General features: G+C 42.3%; 1 protein-coding gene across 9 annotated transcripts in view; it reads left to right on the top strand.

Moving 5' to 3' along the window:
* The window catches only part of LRCH3 (leucine rich repeats and calponin homology domain containing 3), a 61,794-nt gene extending 48,081 nt beyond the window's left edge, over positions 1-13,713 (top strand). For 5 of the 9 annotated variants that reach the window (XM_083868826.1, XM_083868827.1, XM_083868821.1 and 2 more), the window contains 6 exons: positions 127-175; positions 674-787; positions 1,362-1,480; positions 2,996-3,133; positions 5,228-5,305; positions 7,607-10,724. In XM_083868826.1, the coding sequence (XP_083724952.1) occupies positions 127-175; positions 674-787; positions 1,362-1,480; positions 2,996-3,133; positions 5,228-5,305; positions 7,607-7,807 (699 nt within the window). In that variant the 3' untranslated portion in view covers positions 7,808-10,724. Of the gene's footprint in view, positions 1-126; positions 176-673; positions 788-1,361; positions 1,481-2,995; positions 3,134-5,227; positions 5,306-7,606 lie in introns of all 9 variants that reach the window. The other 4 variants (XM_083868825.1, XM_083868824.1, XM_083868822.1 and 1 more) reach the window with 3 other exon arrangements.
* Positions 13,714-15,523: the final 1,810 nt, after the last annotated feature.

Below are 15,523 nucleotides of genomic sequence, written 5' to 3'. Positions count from 1 at the left end.
CTCCTGGTTATTTATCTGAAACACATTTAGATGGATGGAGCTTTTCTTAAAGCACAGCAAATTAAAATGTAGTTAAAGCTTTTCCAGATTAGGACTATTCATGCTCTTCTACTTTTTTGTTCACAGAGTGATGACAGATCTACCATCTCCCCTGGCTCACCTACTGCTCAGACAGGTAACAGGGATGGGAAAAAAAAATCTGAAAAATAAGATCAAAATGCCTGCTTGCTTATTTGTTCTATGAAGAGAGGGGAGCATCTGTTCCCACCTCTGTCTGTGGCACTGCTGTGTGTGAGAATTTGCCCAGTTACTTGGGTCTCCTTAGAAAAACACAAGGGAAGAGACAACAGGGATGAAGCATGTCCTTAGGCAGAGCACAGCTTTAGGCTGGTTTGGGCCTTCATAGAGGCTTTGGCACACAGATGCATTCAGCAAGAGTCAGAACAGTTGTTGGAATTGGAATGTGGAATGTGCTTTGCATGCAAGTGTCCTTGGAAGTGCCTTTTCCTGCTCTGCTTTTATCATGCATGGCTGTAATTTATTTTGTCATCATTACATTAAAATTTTTGGTTTGTTCTTTTTAATTACCACATTGCTGTACCCATTTCCTATTTAAACTCTAACCATTTCCTTCTTCCTCCTTCCTTTCCTGTGCCGTTCCACATTTGTTTAGTCCACCTTTCCCCTCCATATCCTGGCCATGCAGCCCCGCCTTCCTATAGAAACCCTTCCCAGCGACCTGAGAGTTTCCTTTTCCGAACAGCTGTCAGGGATGAAGCCAAGAAAGGTAGGTTATATAGCTCAGAAATCAGCTAGTTTTGCTACATTATGTTGACATCTGCATTAACTGGGGCTTGCAGTGGTTTTTATCATCAAACTACTTTTAGAATTCCATATCACATACATTGTGAACAAACAGGGGTTTATTTGGACCTGTCCAATATTCTTCTGTCATATCTGTGGAAGTGAGAGAATTCGCTCATCCTGGTCTGCACTTACACCTTTGCCACACAAGCCTTCAACAACTTGATAATTCTTGCATTGCCCAGTAGCCTGTAACAGAATTGCAATTTCTGGAGAAAGACAACTGTTTCTACATACTCCATGTGGCAAAACTTTGTCATCATTTGTGCACAACTATTATCCAACAGAAAGACCAGAATCTAAACAATGAGGTAATTGTACTGACATCTCATTTAGGTTGGTAGACCATTAGTTTGATTAATAATGAAAAGTAAGAAAGAAACTTGTGAAAAGGAATGTAATGTAGCCATTCTGGAACTTTGTGTGCAGTGCAGTAGCAAACAACACAGAGCCAAATCGTGCTTAGTGATTTTCTTTCCTTCATGCTGCTGTTTTAGCTGTTGCTTCATCCTCTACCTGTGCCTTGTCTCCTGCTAATGATTCTGCAGACCCTCGAGTGAGACAGAACTCCAAACAGCGGGAGGAGGAGCTGGAGCTGATCGAGCAGCTGCGCAAGGTGAGTGCTCCAGGAACCAAAACGTGGACAGAGCAGGAAATGCGTTTTGTGACCCTGCTAAACCTGCCTTTGTCTTATGGTCTAGTTTCACTGAACTAATACGGGGAACAGTTGATCAAAATTAAATGGTGTGGCACAGTCTATGTACTTCTTTCAGATGGGTGCAGTGGTGTTCACTTGATTATTTGTGGTAGATAAAGTCAGCTTCAAATTCTGTATAATAAACTATGTCAACTCCTGCTCAAAAATGTCTGGTGAACTCTGCTTTTAAATGTGCTTCCTATCTTCCTTATCAGCTTTCACACTTGTAAGGAGCTCCCTGGAAAGTTGCCTTTACTGTCCCCTTTTAATGTCTTTTTTTAAAATTCTTTTTTGCTCTAAAGCTGACAGAAAAGCAGATGGAGTGCAGAGACTGCTGCCAGTCATGCTGCCATCATGCTTTCCTCATGTTTTAGATCTGTCTGTTGATTCTTGCCTTATCCTTAGTTAAGTGCAGAACATTTGAGCCATAAAAGTTTCTAATATTTATGCTTTTTGTCTGCCCAGGAGCACCACACTTGTGGTTTGTGCCCAGGTATCAATTAACAGGAATATTGGAAATGCCACATGGCATTAAGGTACTGCTCTGCTTTGCCCCAAACTTATTTCTGCAGAGCATGAAGGGATTTCTTGAGGTGCTGTAATTAATTGTTTGAATTTTTCCAATAAATAAGAATGAACTTATTGAAGCTAATCTTAAAAGCCATAAGCATCCCAGATAGGAAAAAAATCTCTCTCTTTGAGGGGAAGTGTTGAAGTAAGGACACTCCTCTTTCTCTAAAGGAGAAAGGCTACCTTAGATAAAACAAAGGTGATGTTTGCAGACCCTCTCATGTTATCTCAGATTGCTTTCTGTGTAGTCTGTCTCTTGTTCTGCTCCATAGGTAAGCTTAATTTTCTTTTAATACTTAAAAAATTAGATACTGTATTAAAACTCAGTGACATTCACACTGCATTTTAAATTAGTTTGAAAGTCTGAATTGAATTTTTATTCATTCTCTTAAAAAATGCTAACTACCTTCTTTTTAAAGGACTGCTTATGTCAAATAGTTCAGTCTTTATTTAAAGGCAAAAGTATTGTCTTGATTTCTGTTTATTGTGTTGTCCTCCAACCCACAAAGACAATTATTTTTACTTCCCTCAGCAGAACCATTCTCTGAGGACATGCAGGGTTAGGAATACTGTTCCTAAATCTTGATGTCCATTATTTTTGAATAATGGTTGTGTTAGTCCACTGTGCTGTACAATGAAAACTGTTTTTCATTGAACTCAATTGCTCCCAGACTGTGGCCAGCCCTGAGCCACAGTTATGCGCAGGGCTTTCCTTGGGGTTATTCAGAAAGCGGCTTGGAAATGCCATGAGGAGGGACAGAGCTGTAATGCAGGAACTCTGCCTCGTACAAACTTGTGCAGAATGAACCATCTGGAGGAATGCAGCTCTGAGCTCCTCGTGTGTGTCCCTGTTGGTTCCCACAGAACATCGAGTCGCGGCTGAAGGTGTCTCTGCCCAGCGACCTCGGGGCGGCTCTGACGGACGGCGTCGTTCTGTGCCACTTGGCCAACCACGTGCGGCCCCGCTCTGTCCCCAGCATCCACGTGCCCTCACCTGCTGTTGTAAGTGTGTAACAGTGGCACTGCTTCATAGCTGTCCAATGTGACATCCTACCAAAGTCCTGTAATCCAGACAGATGCTAAACTCAGCATTCTCCTCAGTGAATGTACATGACAAAAAATAACCATCTGTGCTGTTTAAAAAAGGTCTGTAGTGTCACTAAATGAAATTCTGTTCGGTTTGTTTTATTTAAAGGAAGTTACTTTTTACAGCTTGTAAGCAAATGTTAACATTTTCATGTCCTTCCTAAGCACATTAACTTCAAAACTAGTGAAATATGAGACAGTTCAGCATGAAAACTGAAATAGGATATTTTAAAATATCAAAATGTCTGAGAAGTTCGGGAAAACATAGTGGGGTATTACGATTAGGATCCCACTACACAAGACGGTGAAACCAGGCAGAGACCAAGTTGATTTTTCTGTCCACAGCACAACAAATTCCTCTGCTTAGGAATTTTAGCAGAACACACTCAAGATACTTGAAGAACAGCATCTCCTGAAACAAAACAAATCCCGTGATACCTTTGTGATAACAGGAAAAAAAACATGGCTGTGTCAGAGGACTGTTGAGAGCAGGGAAGTATTGCAGTCTATTTTGCAGGGAAAGCACAGAATTAGAGAGAGGTCAGAATCTGTGAGATAACAGATTATTTACCCATTTCATTTTTATGGAAGTCAGAAAGTTCAGTGAAAATATTTAGGATCAGCTACTTGAAAGTAATATGGATAGGCAGATTGCTTGTTATGCACCTTTAAATTGTACGAGTAAGGAAAAAAAATCAGAGATTGTTCCTTGGGGAAGAAGTTGAAACATGCACATAGTCTTCACTTATCCTTCTTTTGGAGTGAGTTTTCATGTTGATTGGAATCTGAACTGGCACTTCCAGGGCTGCCAAGTGTGTCATTGTGGTTGTGTCCTTGGGAGTCGATGTGACCAGGCAGATGGCCCCGTTATTTTGAGAACAACTGAACTGGACACACCAACTTTTTAGGCAGATTGGGGGATCATTCTAAGCAAAGGCAGGGAACCACTGTTCAGGAGACTTTTGTCAGTGAGATCTTTTCAATGGCCTGGGTTGATGTGCAGCTGAATGTTCTGTTAGGAATTAAATCATGGCTTTGTCATGTGAATCCCAAGGAAGAGGCAGCCTGGAGTCACATGGCTCCAGGAGCAGAAGAGGCATCACGTCATGCCCCAGGCACAGGGTGGTCTTTGTACTCCCTTGGTCCTTCCGGAGGAAGAAGCCAGTGCTGGCCTTTAACCTGCTTCCTTGGTGGGGAAACACAGCACATGAAGGGGACAGAAGAAACCCCATCACTTATGGAACTGTTTAATACCTGGAGATGCTGCCCGCTGCTCCAAAGTGTATTCATAGGAGCAGGGAGCTTGTGTCTCTTGAACCAGAGGAGAATAAGCTTTGAGAGCAGGAACAAGACAGAGCCTGTGCTGTGGTATGTCTGAAGAGGTGTGAAAACTGACTGCAGAAAAAAGCCTCAGTTGAAAAAATGCCAGTGAGTGTAATTCAGACAGCTCCATTAAACACATCTACAAGAGGCTGACAAGCAGCAAGTTCACTTCCAATTTTCTGACATTATTTTTTGGTTTCATCTAGCCTTTATTTTTTTACCTCTTTATTAATTGAAGTATGGTTTGATATTTATATAGTTTTGCATTATAGTAATCCAGAACAGACTCTAGTTTGCTTTATGTCATGAAATTGCTTTGAAATCACAGCGTGGAACCCATGGATGTGTATTTCATCAAAAGGCATTTTTAAAATGATTATACTATACTCACTAAAAGTGTTAGCCAGTTTTATAGAACACTGTGTATATAAATATTGCATGGCTTAGATCTGTCCTTTTTAAAAATCATCCAGCATTCATAACTTAGCTTTTATAAAACAGCTTTGAAAACTGGGATGGTTTTCTAAGAAAAGCAAAGTTCAGGAGAGCCTGCTTCGAATTAGACGAGCTTATGTCAGTGCAGTGTTTTTGGCAAAGAGATTTACTAAGAGTTTAATTTAAGTAAAAAATAAAAATCTTTTAAAACCTTGCCAGTTAAGAACACTGTATGCCTTTGCTTCTTTGCAGCCTAAACTTACAATGGCAAAGTGCAGACGAAACGTGGAGAATTTCTTGGAAGCTTGCAGAAGAATTGGAGTGCCTCAGGTATGTATTTCTTCTGTCCTGATATAATGTTTCAGATGAAGTTTTGCATTGTACTTCAGAAAATAAAACATTCTTTGGAATATTGGATTAAAACAAAATGATTAAAAGTTCAGAAGGTTCAGGTGCAAGCTGTCCTGCAGTATAGATCAGACTTACCTTGCATGGTCTTCCCAAGAAAAATGAAGCCAGATACAGTTTATTGGAGTGTAGTATATAGATCTTATAATTTAGTACAGATTCACTTAAATACTGTGCATCAAAGTCATAATAGCTGATGGACTTTGAGTCTGCCTTTAGAACTGACAGGTTCTATAAAACCAGTTACAGTTTCTCAATATTAGGTATGTGACAGCTTAAAAGTGGAATAAAATCTGGATGATGGTTTGCATGTGGTTGTTTTATCCCAAAGCTTTTCATGTTCCTTCGCAGTAATTCTCTTACATGAATGTCTTTACTGTCATACCAACAAGTCACAGAATTATTGGCCTTTTCTTTGATGGTAGCTGTCTTTGTATAGTTTCTACTTCTTTTGTTGTGTACCAATAATAGAAATCTGTCTTTCCTTGCCCCCTTTTGAAACTTTTAAGGTCTAGGAGGTGGACACATATTAAATAGTCCATCTTATCCTGTTGGTCCAGTTATCCTGTTTTATGCTGTTCTGTCCTTTGCACTTTGTCTTATTCAGCAGCTGTCTCAGTACAAATAGCTTTAATACATTATATTTTTCCTAATTTCACTTCCAGTGCACTAATTGATTTGGGGTTTTACATTGCTGAGCATTGGTGTTTCCTTTGTAGGTGCTGGTTTCTTTTGTATTCTGAAAGGGGGAAGTAGACCCTGTGACTCATTGCCCAGCTACCTCTAAAGGCAGTTCTTGAGTCAGTCAGGCAGGATTTTTTGGTGTTTTCAGACCATTTGCAGACATTTGAGCCACTGGGATTTTAGGATGACTTATTTATTGAACAGCCTGGCAATTTCACATGGCTCAGTGGTGAATTGTGTTGGAAGGGGCTAAGGGAGTTGTATGTGATTGTTAATGCTGGGAGATCCTGATCCTGCACTGCTTTGGTCCCCTAAAAACCTTTGGACTTTCAATCCCAGCAGAACTGCACAATATAAATTCATCTGGGGCATTGTGCAATTCCATCCCAGCTTCCCTATTTATAGCTCCCTCAAGTATGAAGATACAATTTTTATGGGGTTGCAGTACCAGGAAGATCACTGGAATGACTCACAGCCAAAACCAAACAAACACAAAAGCCAATCAAGAAAAAGTCCCCTGTAAACCCAGGCTGCTCCATCTGCTACCCCTACTGTGTAGGGCCCTCCTGTTTTTCTCATATATCTTGTTTTTCTCATATATCTTGTTTTAATGTGAAAGAGTTCAAGGAAGGTCTCTCTGGGAAAACTTAGTAAAATACCCCCCTGAACTCCAAAGCTTCTCTCACATGTCTGCATTACCTCTCTACTGAGATGTGAACATAAGATACCTGTATGTAAGAATGGCATGGCAGCCTAGTATATTTTTCTTGAAAAGTTGCCTGCAGGTTTTTCATTTCATTTCCATTCTAATTACAAAAATAATAGGCTTTCTGAAAGCATGGATCCATGTAGGAGTACTTGCCTTTTAAGGGGAAGGCTACTTTCAGAAAAGGCTAATTACAGGCACCACAGCAGAGCAGCAATTTCTGTAGGACTTTGGTGGTTTTAAAGCCCTTGGATCAAAGGAAACCCTGAGCTGAACAGGTTGATCCATGCATCTAGATTTCACTGATTATTAGCAGTTACCTGTGGGAAAGGGAGACAGGAGACACACAATGGGAATAGTTGTAGAACTCTTAAACTCTAATTAGTAATAGATATTTCTGCAGGATGCTGCATTCAAGCATCAGTTGCACATAAATAATTCCTTGTCCTGCTGTTTTCATTAAGTTACATGTGGAGGCTGAACTTTGTTGAATACTCAATGCCAGCAGCATCTCATATACCTGTAACCTCTTCACTTCTGGAGAAAAATGGGTTTCACTAAGGCTTGTGTAAACTGCTGTTTTTAACAACAAGAAATAGTTACGAGTTGGAGAGGTGACAGGCACCTCACTGAACACTAAACACTGACATTGAGTTCTTCGCAATGGGAGTCTTGGAGATTTCTGTGTGAGAATTAACCAGGTGTGATGTGCTTCTCAAATGTGTAGGTTGTATCTGAGATGTCTGATAACTGCTTCGTGGATGTTGCTATGGCTAACTGACTGACCTTTTTTTTCTGTCTGTTTTCCCTTCCTGCTCACACACTCTGGACAGGACAATCTTTGTTCCCCTTCTGACATTCTCCAGCTAAACCTCAGCGTTAAAAGAACAGTTGAGACTCTTCTTTCCCTGGGGACAGATTCAGAAGAATCCAGTCTTGTGTCCCTTTCCGTTCAGCTCTGGGGCTTTGTGGTGTTTTACTGTACTCTAATGCTAACGCTCTGTATGTTCTATCGCTGGGTCTTTTTTCTCTAGTGAAGGATAGTGGTGCTGCTTCCTCCCTCCGTCACTCCAGTGCTTGGGAACAGATTCTGGGCTTTGCCAAGACTGTGTGTATGAAGTGCTTTGTTTCCCACGGATGGGACAGAGGTGACAAGTATGAAGTGCAAACACGTTGGTGCACCCACACCACCATCCGTGCCCCAATTTCCATTTGTATTTGCTGTGTCACGTTGAGCAGATGAAATGCTTTCCAAGGGAGGAGGTGCTGTCCCTGGGCTCGAGCGAGGGCTGAGGTCAGGACACGTGGTGCATGCTGTAGTCTGCTGACCAGTGGTGTAGTGAAAACAGCAGTGTCAGTTTGTGCCTCTGTTCTTCCATCTGTATAATGGGAAATACAACCACTTTGGTAAATTGCTTGAGGATTATCTGATAAAAAATGTTAAACAATGTGAAGTATTTTTTCAATGTCAATGTTCTTGATGCGATCTCACAGTCTTAGGAGACATGGTCTGGTGTTGTCCACAGAACTTTCTAACTGGTTTGGTTTTTTACCCCCAGTCCTTTATCCTGCTTCTGAGAGCATTTGATTTCTCATATTTATAGACTCTGTGGTATTACTTTGAGTCAGGATTTTTAAAACAACTGTCAATGAATCCTGAGCTACTTGAACTTTTATAAATGTTCAAGCATAAAAATTTCAGAGAAATTAAACTCTTCAACAGCTTTTAAGAGAAAAATTTTCAGGCACAGAAAGAAAAATCTTTATGATCCTGTCAGGTGCTACAGAATGTCATAGCATTTTACTGTGATCTGGAAAAGACTTACCAAAAACTTGTTGAATTGTCACTTGATCTTGGGCACCCCACCCCAAGCTTGTTCCATGCTCATTCCCTTCTTCCTCTTATCCTGTCATTTTCAGAAACACTTGTATTATGGAATTGCACAAATATAAGTCCCAGCTGCAGAAGCACTCTTTGCTGTTTTACAAAACTCAGGTAGTCTTCCATAAAGCTTCACAGCCTTTCCCTCCCCAGGGAAAGCATCCTGGTGCTTTAATGCTTTAATGTCTCAGGGACACCTCAGAGCTTCAGGGCACTCCCCGTGTGTGTAACAGACCATGTCTCCTCAGAGTGGAGAGCCATTCAGGGGGCTCTGCTCAGAGACCAGTGACAGGTAAGTGTTCAGGAAATGGCTGCTCCAAATGTGTCTTCAATAAATTCCTGTTATATCTGCAAGTGCAGTAAATGTCTTGGAAGCCCAGTGCAAGTGGTATTGGCATTCCAGCCATAACCTGGAACACATCTGAAGCACAGTTTAAGGTACACAGGAGTTCAGCTGCAAATGTGGTCACTAGTAGTAAAAATGTGTTATGTGTATGTGGGTCTCACAAGGTCTTGTACTGTAAAGTGAGTATTTATCAAAGGAGCAAGTAAGAGCTGCTGCCTTCTGTCCAAGTCACACAAAGTGTTCTGTCCAAGCCAAACATCACTGAGTAAAGAAGGGACTTTTGACAGGAGGAGATTGTTTTATTTTTAAGTAAGCTATTTTTGCACTGCTTACTGGTATGAACTAAAATGAACTCGGTTCCTGTGTTTCTTAACTTCTAATGAACACTGTGATAAAAGCTGCAAGGGGTTTTACACTAACAGTGCCTTCCAGTTTTTAAATTTTGTTTGTCATTACTGTCTGTGGTATGGAGTCATTCCAAAGCCTTTCCCCCTTATCCTGTTTGCATACATAAAAAAGAAGATAAGGCATATTTACTCAAGTTTACAAGTATTTTCTCAAAAAGCACAATTTTTTCAAAGTAATATACATTTGCTGGAAGAAAAACGTATTTTAGCCTGAGCATATGGTTTTCTATGAGAGTTGCAGTCAGGGCTCACTTGTTTTCTCTCTACTTGGAGCTTTGTGGGAGGAATGTTGGCTGCCACTGTTTGTGCTGAAGGATTTCATTACACTCAAAAATCAGTAAAGACTCAAGGAGTGGAGAAATGCCAGTTGATGTGAAAATAACACATGAAAAATAGTCTCTGTAGCTCTATAGGAAGGACACACTTGGGTTATTTTCTGCAGATACAGAGAACTGTTGGACATGTATCCTGACTGTTGTGGAGTGAGGATGGCCAGGAGGTGCCACGGACTTGTGTAGGATGAGGCTTTAAATACATCTTAGACTGAGAATAGCACAAGTATTAATAAACACTTTGAAACCTCTTTTTGCATGTTGTGTATTACTGTTACTCCTCAGGATGATTTTGGGGGCTGCCCACTAAGCAGGGGCACTTTGGGGAGGTGAGTCGTAGTGACTCATTCCCTGCTCCCCAGCAGGGCTTCCCTCACAGCTGTAGCTGAACAGGCTTGTCCCAGGAGACTCCAAAAGGTGTGATTTGGAAAGGAAGCTGTGGTTCCTCTTCTGCTCTGGGTTGTAGCACATTGATCGTATTGAAGAAAAGCTTCCCCCTCTTCATCTACTTTGGTTTCATAAACTGCTGCCACCTCCATGTGGGCAGAGATGGAGGACAATTTGCTATTCCCCTTTTCTCCCACAATCCTTTTTCAAATTCTTATTTGTAGAGTTTTCTATTTTAAAAAACACAAGAGATTAGCCCAGGGCCACCTTTCTTGAGTAGTCAAGGTCGTGGTCCCTTTGTGACAAGCAGAAATCTCATGTCCTACCCCTATGTGTGTGTGCTGCCTGTCCATAACATTTCATATTTCAGTCACCTTTTGCTTAATTTTTTTTTTCTTTTCAGTTGAGTGGTTTTCATCCATTTTGTTTTTGTCTTTGTTTTGTTCCCCATTCAGGAGCAATTATGTTTGCCTCTGCATATTTTAGAAGAGAAGGGTTTGACACAGGTAGCTGTGACTGTCCAGGCGCTCCTGGAGCTGGCACCCCCAAAGCAGCAGCCACTTCACCACTTGTCTGCTGTGTAAAGACCTCCGGGACCTTTTGGGTTACCTTGGCTAAGCAGAAGGACCTGAAGACTTTACTGCCCATGCAGTGCATCCAAACACTCAGAGCTCTGTTCTAAGGAAATGAGTTTCCGTGATTCCTGACAGGAATGTTTTACTTCATTTCTCCATTTTTTTGGAGATCACAACAGTTTCCAGTAACATTTTTTACTACTAATATTTTTGCCCCTTATTTAAAATAAATGAGAGTTCATTGGGAGGAGGGCAGGGAATTCCAGTGGCTGGCTGTCAGAGCCAGCTATAGAAACTGACCTTGCAGGATGAATAAATGGGTTTAGAGTTTGGAAAGCAATTCCTAGGGGAATTTGTAAAAAAAAAAAAAAAAACGGTGTTGCTGCAGTGGCACACAGGGAATTAAATTTCTTTCCTTACCCACAAGGTGCAAAGAAAGGGAGTTTCTTTGCCTCCAAAGAATGGCTCTTTCTATTATAATAATTTAAGAATTGCATCACACAATCTTGGCCTGCAGTATTTGATAGCAAGGTTGAACCTCGTACAGCTGTCACTTGCCTTGTCAGGTCTTCATTACTAAAAGTCAAAGAAAAAAAAAACACTTTTTTTTCTCCCCCAGTGGAAAAATTACTGCATGTTTTCTCTGCCAGAAACACCTTAGTAAAAGATGCTAAGTCAGATCTGTTCAAATGGGATTAATCCTATCAGCATTCTTGCTGCGTTCACTTTCAGTTTGGGTTTTAACATGTCTTTATCTGAACACTTTTCCAGCAGCAGTGGAGGGAGGTTACCCCTGTCCTCACATCCCCTTCTGGTGGTTTTGTGGGATCACCAGCATCCCGTGCATTTCCCTGCAGTGGGAACTGTGCCAGGCTGCCCTGCTGGTCGTTAGAAGCCCTACCAGCTAACACGAGGGGCTTAAGCATCCCCTGCAGGCACAGAACGGATCATGTTATCATGTTACGAGCACAGTTCTCAAGTTCCCCAGGTGAGCTGGGTGTTGTCAGAGCAGCGTCTGTGCTAAGGCAGCTCTGAAGGGTTAGACAAGGCTTTAAATAAAGCCCTTTATTAATTGGAGTTTATGTAGAGAGATGTGCTGGTTTTACAGAACTGCTATTACTTCATTCCTCTTCCCTTAATGTAAAAATGGAAGTTTACTGTATAGAAGTGGGAGAAGCAGCTGACAAGTTTTGCATTTTCCTGGAAAGCTGATAATGCAAAATAAAGACAGAGATATATGCTCTGGTCCTAGTGGCAAGGCCAAGCTCACTACCACCAGATCAATTAACAGTATTTTTTTTTCTTTCCCCCACAAAAAGGCCTCACAAAATCCAGCCCGTTTCTTACTGGTGTTGGTTGGTCACATTCCAAGTGAAGAACACTTGGAAGATGTTAAGAATGCCTGGCTGCAAAGAGAAACTTCATACTGGGCAAATGCAGTGCCCTGAGCCCTGCAGGGAATGGAAGTGCCAGGAACTCACAGGACCCACAGGAAGAGCAGCTCCACACAAGCATTGTCACCCCCTTAAGTATTTTTTGTGTTTCACTTAATGCTATTGGTGAGGAGCGTTTGTAATTCCCACAGGGTTACACAGAGGTGTCTGAAGTGTCTGCTGCAGTTTGCTGAGGGGAAGATGCTGCCACTCACAGGCAACACCAGGGACATAGAGTGTTCCTGGTGTGTTTGTCTCTGCACGTTATTTGAGAGAGGGAGGCACTGACTTAATCTTGGTTTCCAACATTAGGTCACCTGTTGTTACAGGGATAGTTGCATTTAGCAGCACACCCATCATGGGCTATTTAAATATCCCTGTTTGAAGAAAACCATTCCCTTCATGGAATTGTGAGGTTGTGGTGATTGCTCCAGCACTTAAGGAAAATGAAACTTAGCAGTATTCAGGTTGGTGGAGATTTCGTTATTTAATTAACAGTAGTTTTTAATGGGGTGGGGGCTCAAGTCTGGCTGCCATTTCCCATTGCCACGTGTGGCTGGAGGCCAGGCAGGCAGAGGGTCCCTGGCACCAGGTACTTTGTTGTGAGCAACATTCCCTCTGACAGTTTCAGTGTAGGTAATTGTGTTAGTTTGACATTTGTAATCTTATGTTTTCAGGCTGGCAAGCACTAAATCTTGTCCAGATGCTTAGGACAAAAATCCAAACCTGAAGTTTCATCATACGGTTTATTTAACGTGTTACACCAAACCCACTTCAGTTCTCTCTTGCAAAATGGGTTGGGATTTTTCAGTGTAATTATGTGCAATTTTTGTTGTATCCCATGAAAAGAGTATTTGAAAGAAAGTGTATAAAGTTCTAGTCTGTGTGTTGAAGCAAAGAAGATACACTCTTTCCTCTTCGGGGCATTTGTGTTGGAGATTGTGGAAGGGATCCATCTCAGTGTTGGGTGCTGCTGGTGTTCACTGACTCCACAGGGTCACACTCCATCCTCAAACCTGGCGAGCCCTGAGCAGTGTCTGAGGCTCTGCGAGGTCACACACTCCAGCCTGAGCGGCCCAGGCACTCGGGAGCCCCTAATGGCACTGGGACAGAGCAGCTGCGGGTCCCTCCTTTGAAAGGAGAGGCTTTTTTAAAGGCCCCACCCGCTGCTTAAAATCCAGCAGGGACAACTCTACAGCACCAGAGCACCTCTGTTCTTGGTAGCAGCAGGATGGCAAAGGGTATTCATACCTCTTTTTGATTATAAATGGTTCTTTGAAAAACTGTTCTAGAAACAGAGGACTTGTAAGGTGAATTTGGACATCAAAAAATTCTTTTGTGTAGATATTGTGATGTTCTACAAAGTGATCTAATTTTGTTATTTCTGAAAACAGTGTAAACGTGTAAGTAATAGAGTAAAGGATTTTAAAAGCTTCATCCCATGCTGTATGTCTGTAAATACATTCCATAATTTCTGTTACATATAAATGTGTCTAAAAATTGTATATTTTAAATCGCCTGTATTCTGCCAGTAGTGTGAACTTCTAGCACATTGATAATATAAAAGGAAACCATGGGTATTTGAAATAAAGTTTTAAAACTTACATGAAGTGCAGTATTTCTTCCTGCTGTTTTCTGTTGCACCAACGAATGTCACATCATCTGTGTCAGGTGTTTATTCCCATTCCACATCATCCCAGTTGGCATTCAATGGACCCACTTTGATTTTCTACTTTTGATAGTTAACCAGGACAGGAAAATCTCAGTATTTTTACACATATTTTGCAGCCACATCAGAAGCTTTTTCTTGGGAGTATTTTTAACCCTCCCATATTTTGTACAGAATCCTTTGCTCATCCCTCCACAGCCTCTTGTTTTTTCCCTCTCTGTGTAAATTATACATTCTGGATTTGGGGTTTCCTGCTACCAGTCCCATTGCTCCTTGTTCTCATCCTTTGCTTTTGGCCTGTCTTGGGTTTGAAGTGTAAAACTCTCACCCTTGCTTCCTGACCTTGCTTTGAAAGGTTTTTTTAATCCCTCCTCATGACTAATTTTTTTTAATATAAAAATGAAAAGCCTAGAAATTTCCAGAGATCCACAGACCCTCCTGCTTGTCTTACCCTTGTGATGCTCTTCCCTGCTTGCCAGGCTGCTCCAGCATCCTTGTCTGACCTGGTTACTCTGTCAGGCCTTGGGGACAGCTCCATTCCTGCCTCTCTCAAGGCTGCCCAGCTCTTTTCAGATATTTATTTCTCCCCTTCAATCTAAAGCTTCCTCCTAACCAGCTTCCCAATCTCCAGCCTTTATTCTGCATTTAATTCCCAGGAAAACCCTCTCCAAAGGGCACGTGATTTCCCTGAAGAAAATTCTATGTATGTACATCTTGATCCCATTTCCACAGCAGGAAAAATGGAGCAGTACCAACTGTGGCACAGTTCCTCAGAAGCGCTGGGTTTGGGACTCTGCTCCCATCCCTGGATGTGCCAGCCTGTTTGCCTGGCAGCTGCACAGCCCAGACACAAACTCTGCTGTGGTTTCCACAGGGTGAGGGGAGGCTCATACAGAGAGCAGCCCACTGGGATGAGCTGGTGCAGGCCAGGAGGCCGGGAGGAGCTGAATGGGTGGCACTGTGGCCACAGTCCCCATGCCCAGGTGGGTGACAGGTCACAGGGCTCAGTCAGGTTACACATCTGTGCCCCTGTCACTACCCTGCAGTGGCCTTGTGGGAACCTGAGGTTCAGCACCCCAATTGCATGGGAAAACCCTGTTCCACTGTTACCTCTTTGTCTTGGTTTCCAGAGCTGCTTCATTCTCTGCTGAGAAGCAAGTGCAGCCCAGCGTCAGATTTCAGTTGTTTGGTTGCATTAATAAAGTGTGCCCGGAGCTGGACATAAACAGCAGAGATCTGCTGCCCTCCATCCCATCCTGCTTTCCTTAGCTCAAAGCCTCTGGAGAGTTTTATGATCAACTTCATTCCTTCCACCCAAGCAGGTCACCTGTTAACAGCCCCATCACACAGAAAAAACATAGGTCTCTGGTGAAATGTACCGAGTCAGCAGCACGTGAAGAGTTAAAATTAGGAACTAAGTCCCGGGTTTGCACTGAGGCACTTCCTGCAGGGGGGTGTAAGCACAGTCCTGGCTCTGTTCCTGCCAGCACCGAACTGGAGTGATCCCTGCTCTTAGCACTGCGTGGGGAGCATGAGAAGTGAGGGAATTCGTTCAGGACCAGTGCTGGAATGGGAACTTGTTCAGGTTTCAAATAAGCATCCATGCTCCAGTGGGAACACCAGCACTTGTAATGCAGTTTGTCTGGAGCATCTGAAACTTCAGCACTGCCCTGACAACCAAGTCTGCCTTATGAGGCACCAGCAGCACCTTCTGTTCAG

This window comes from Zosterops lateralis, assembly GCF_965231275.1.
Source record: "Zosterops lateralis genome assembly, chromosome: 10".
Classification (NCBI taxonomy): Eukaryota; Metazoa; Chordata; class Aves; order Passeriformes; family Zosteropidae; genus Zosterops; species Zosterops lateralis.
The sequence above is the reverse complement of the archived record's forward strand: the minus strand, read 5'-3'. Positions and strand labels throughout refer to the sequence as shown.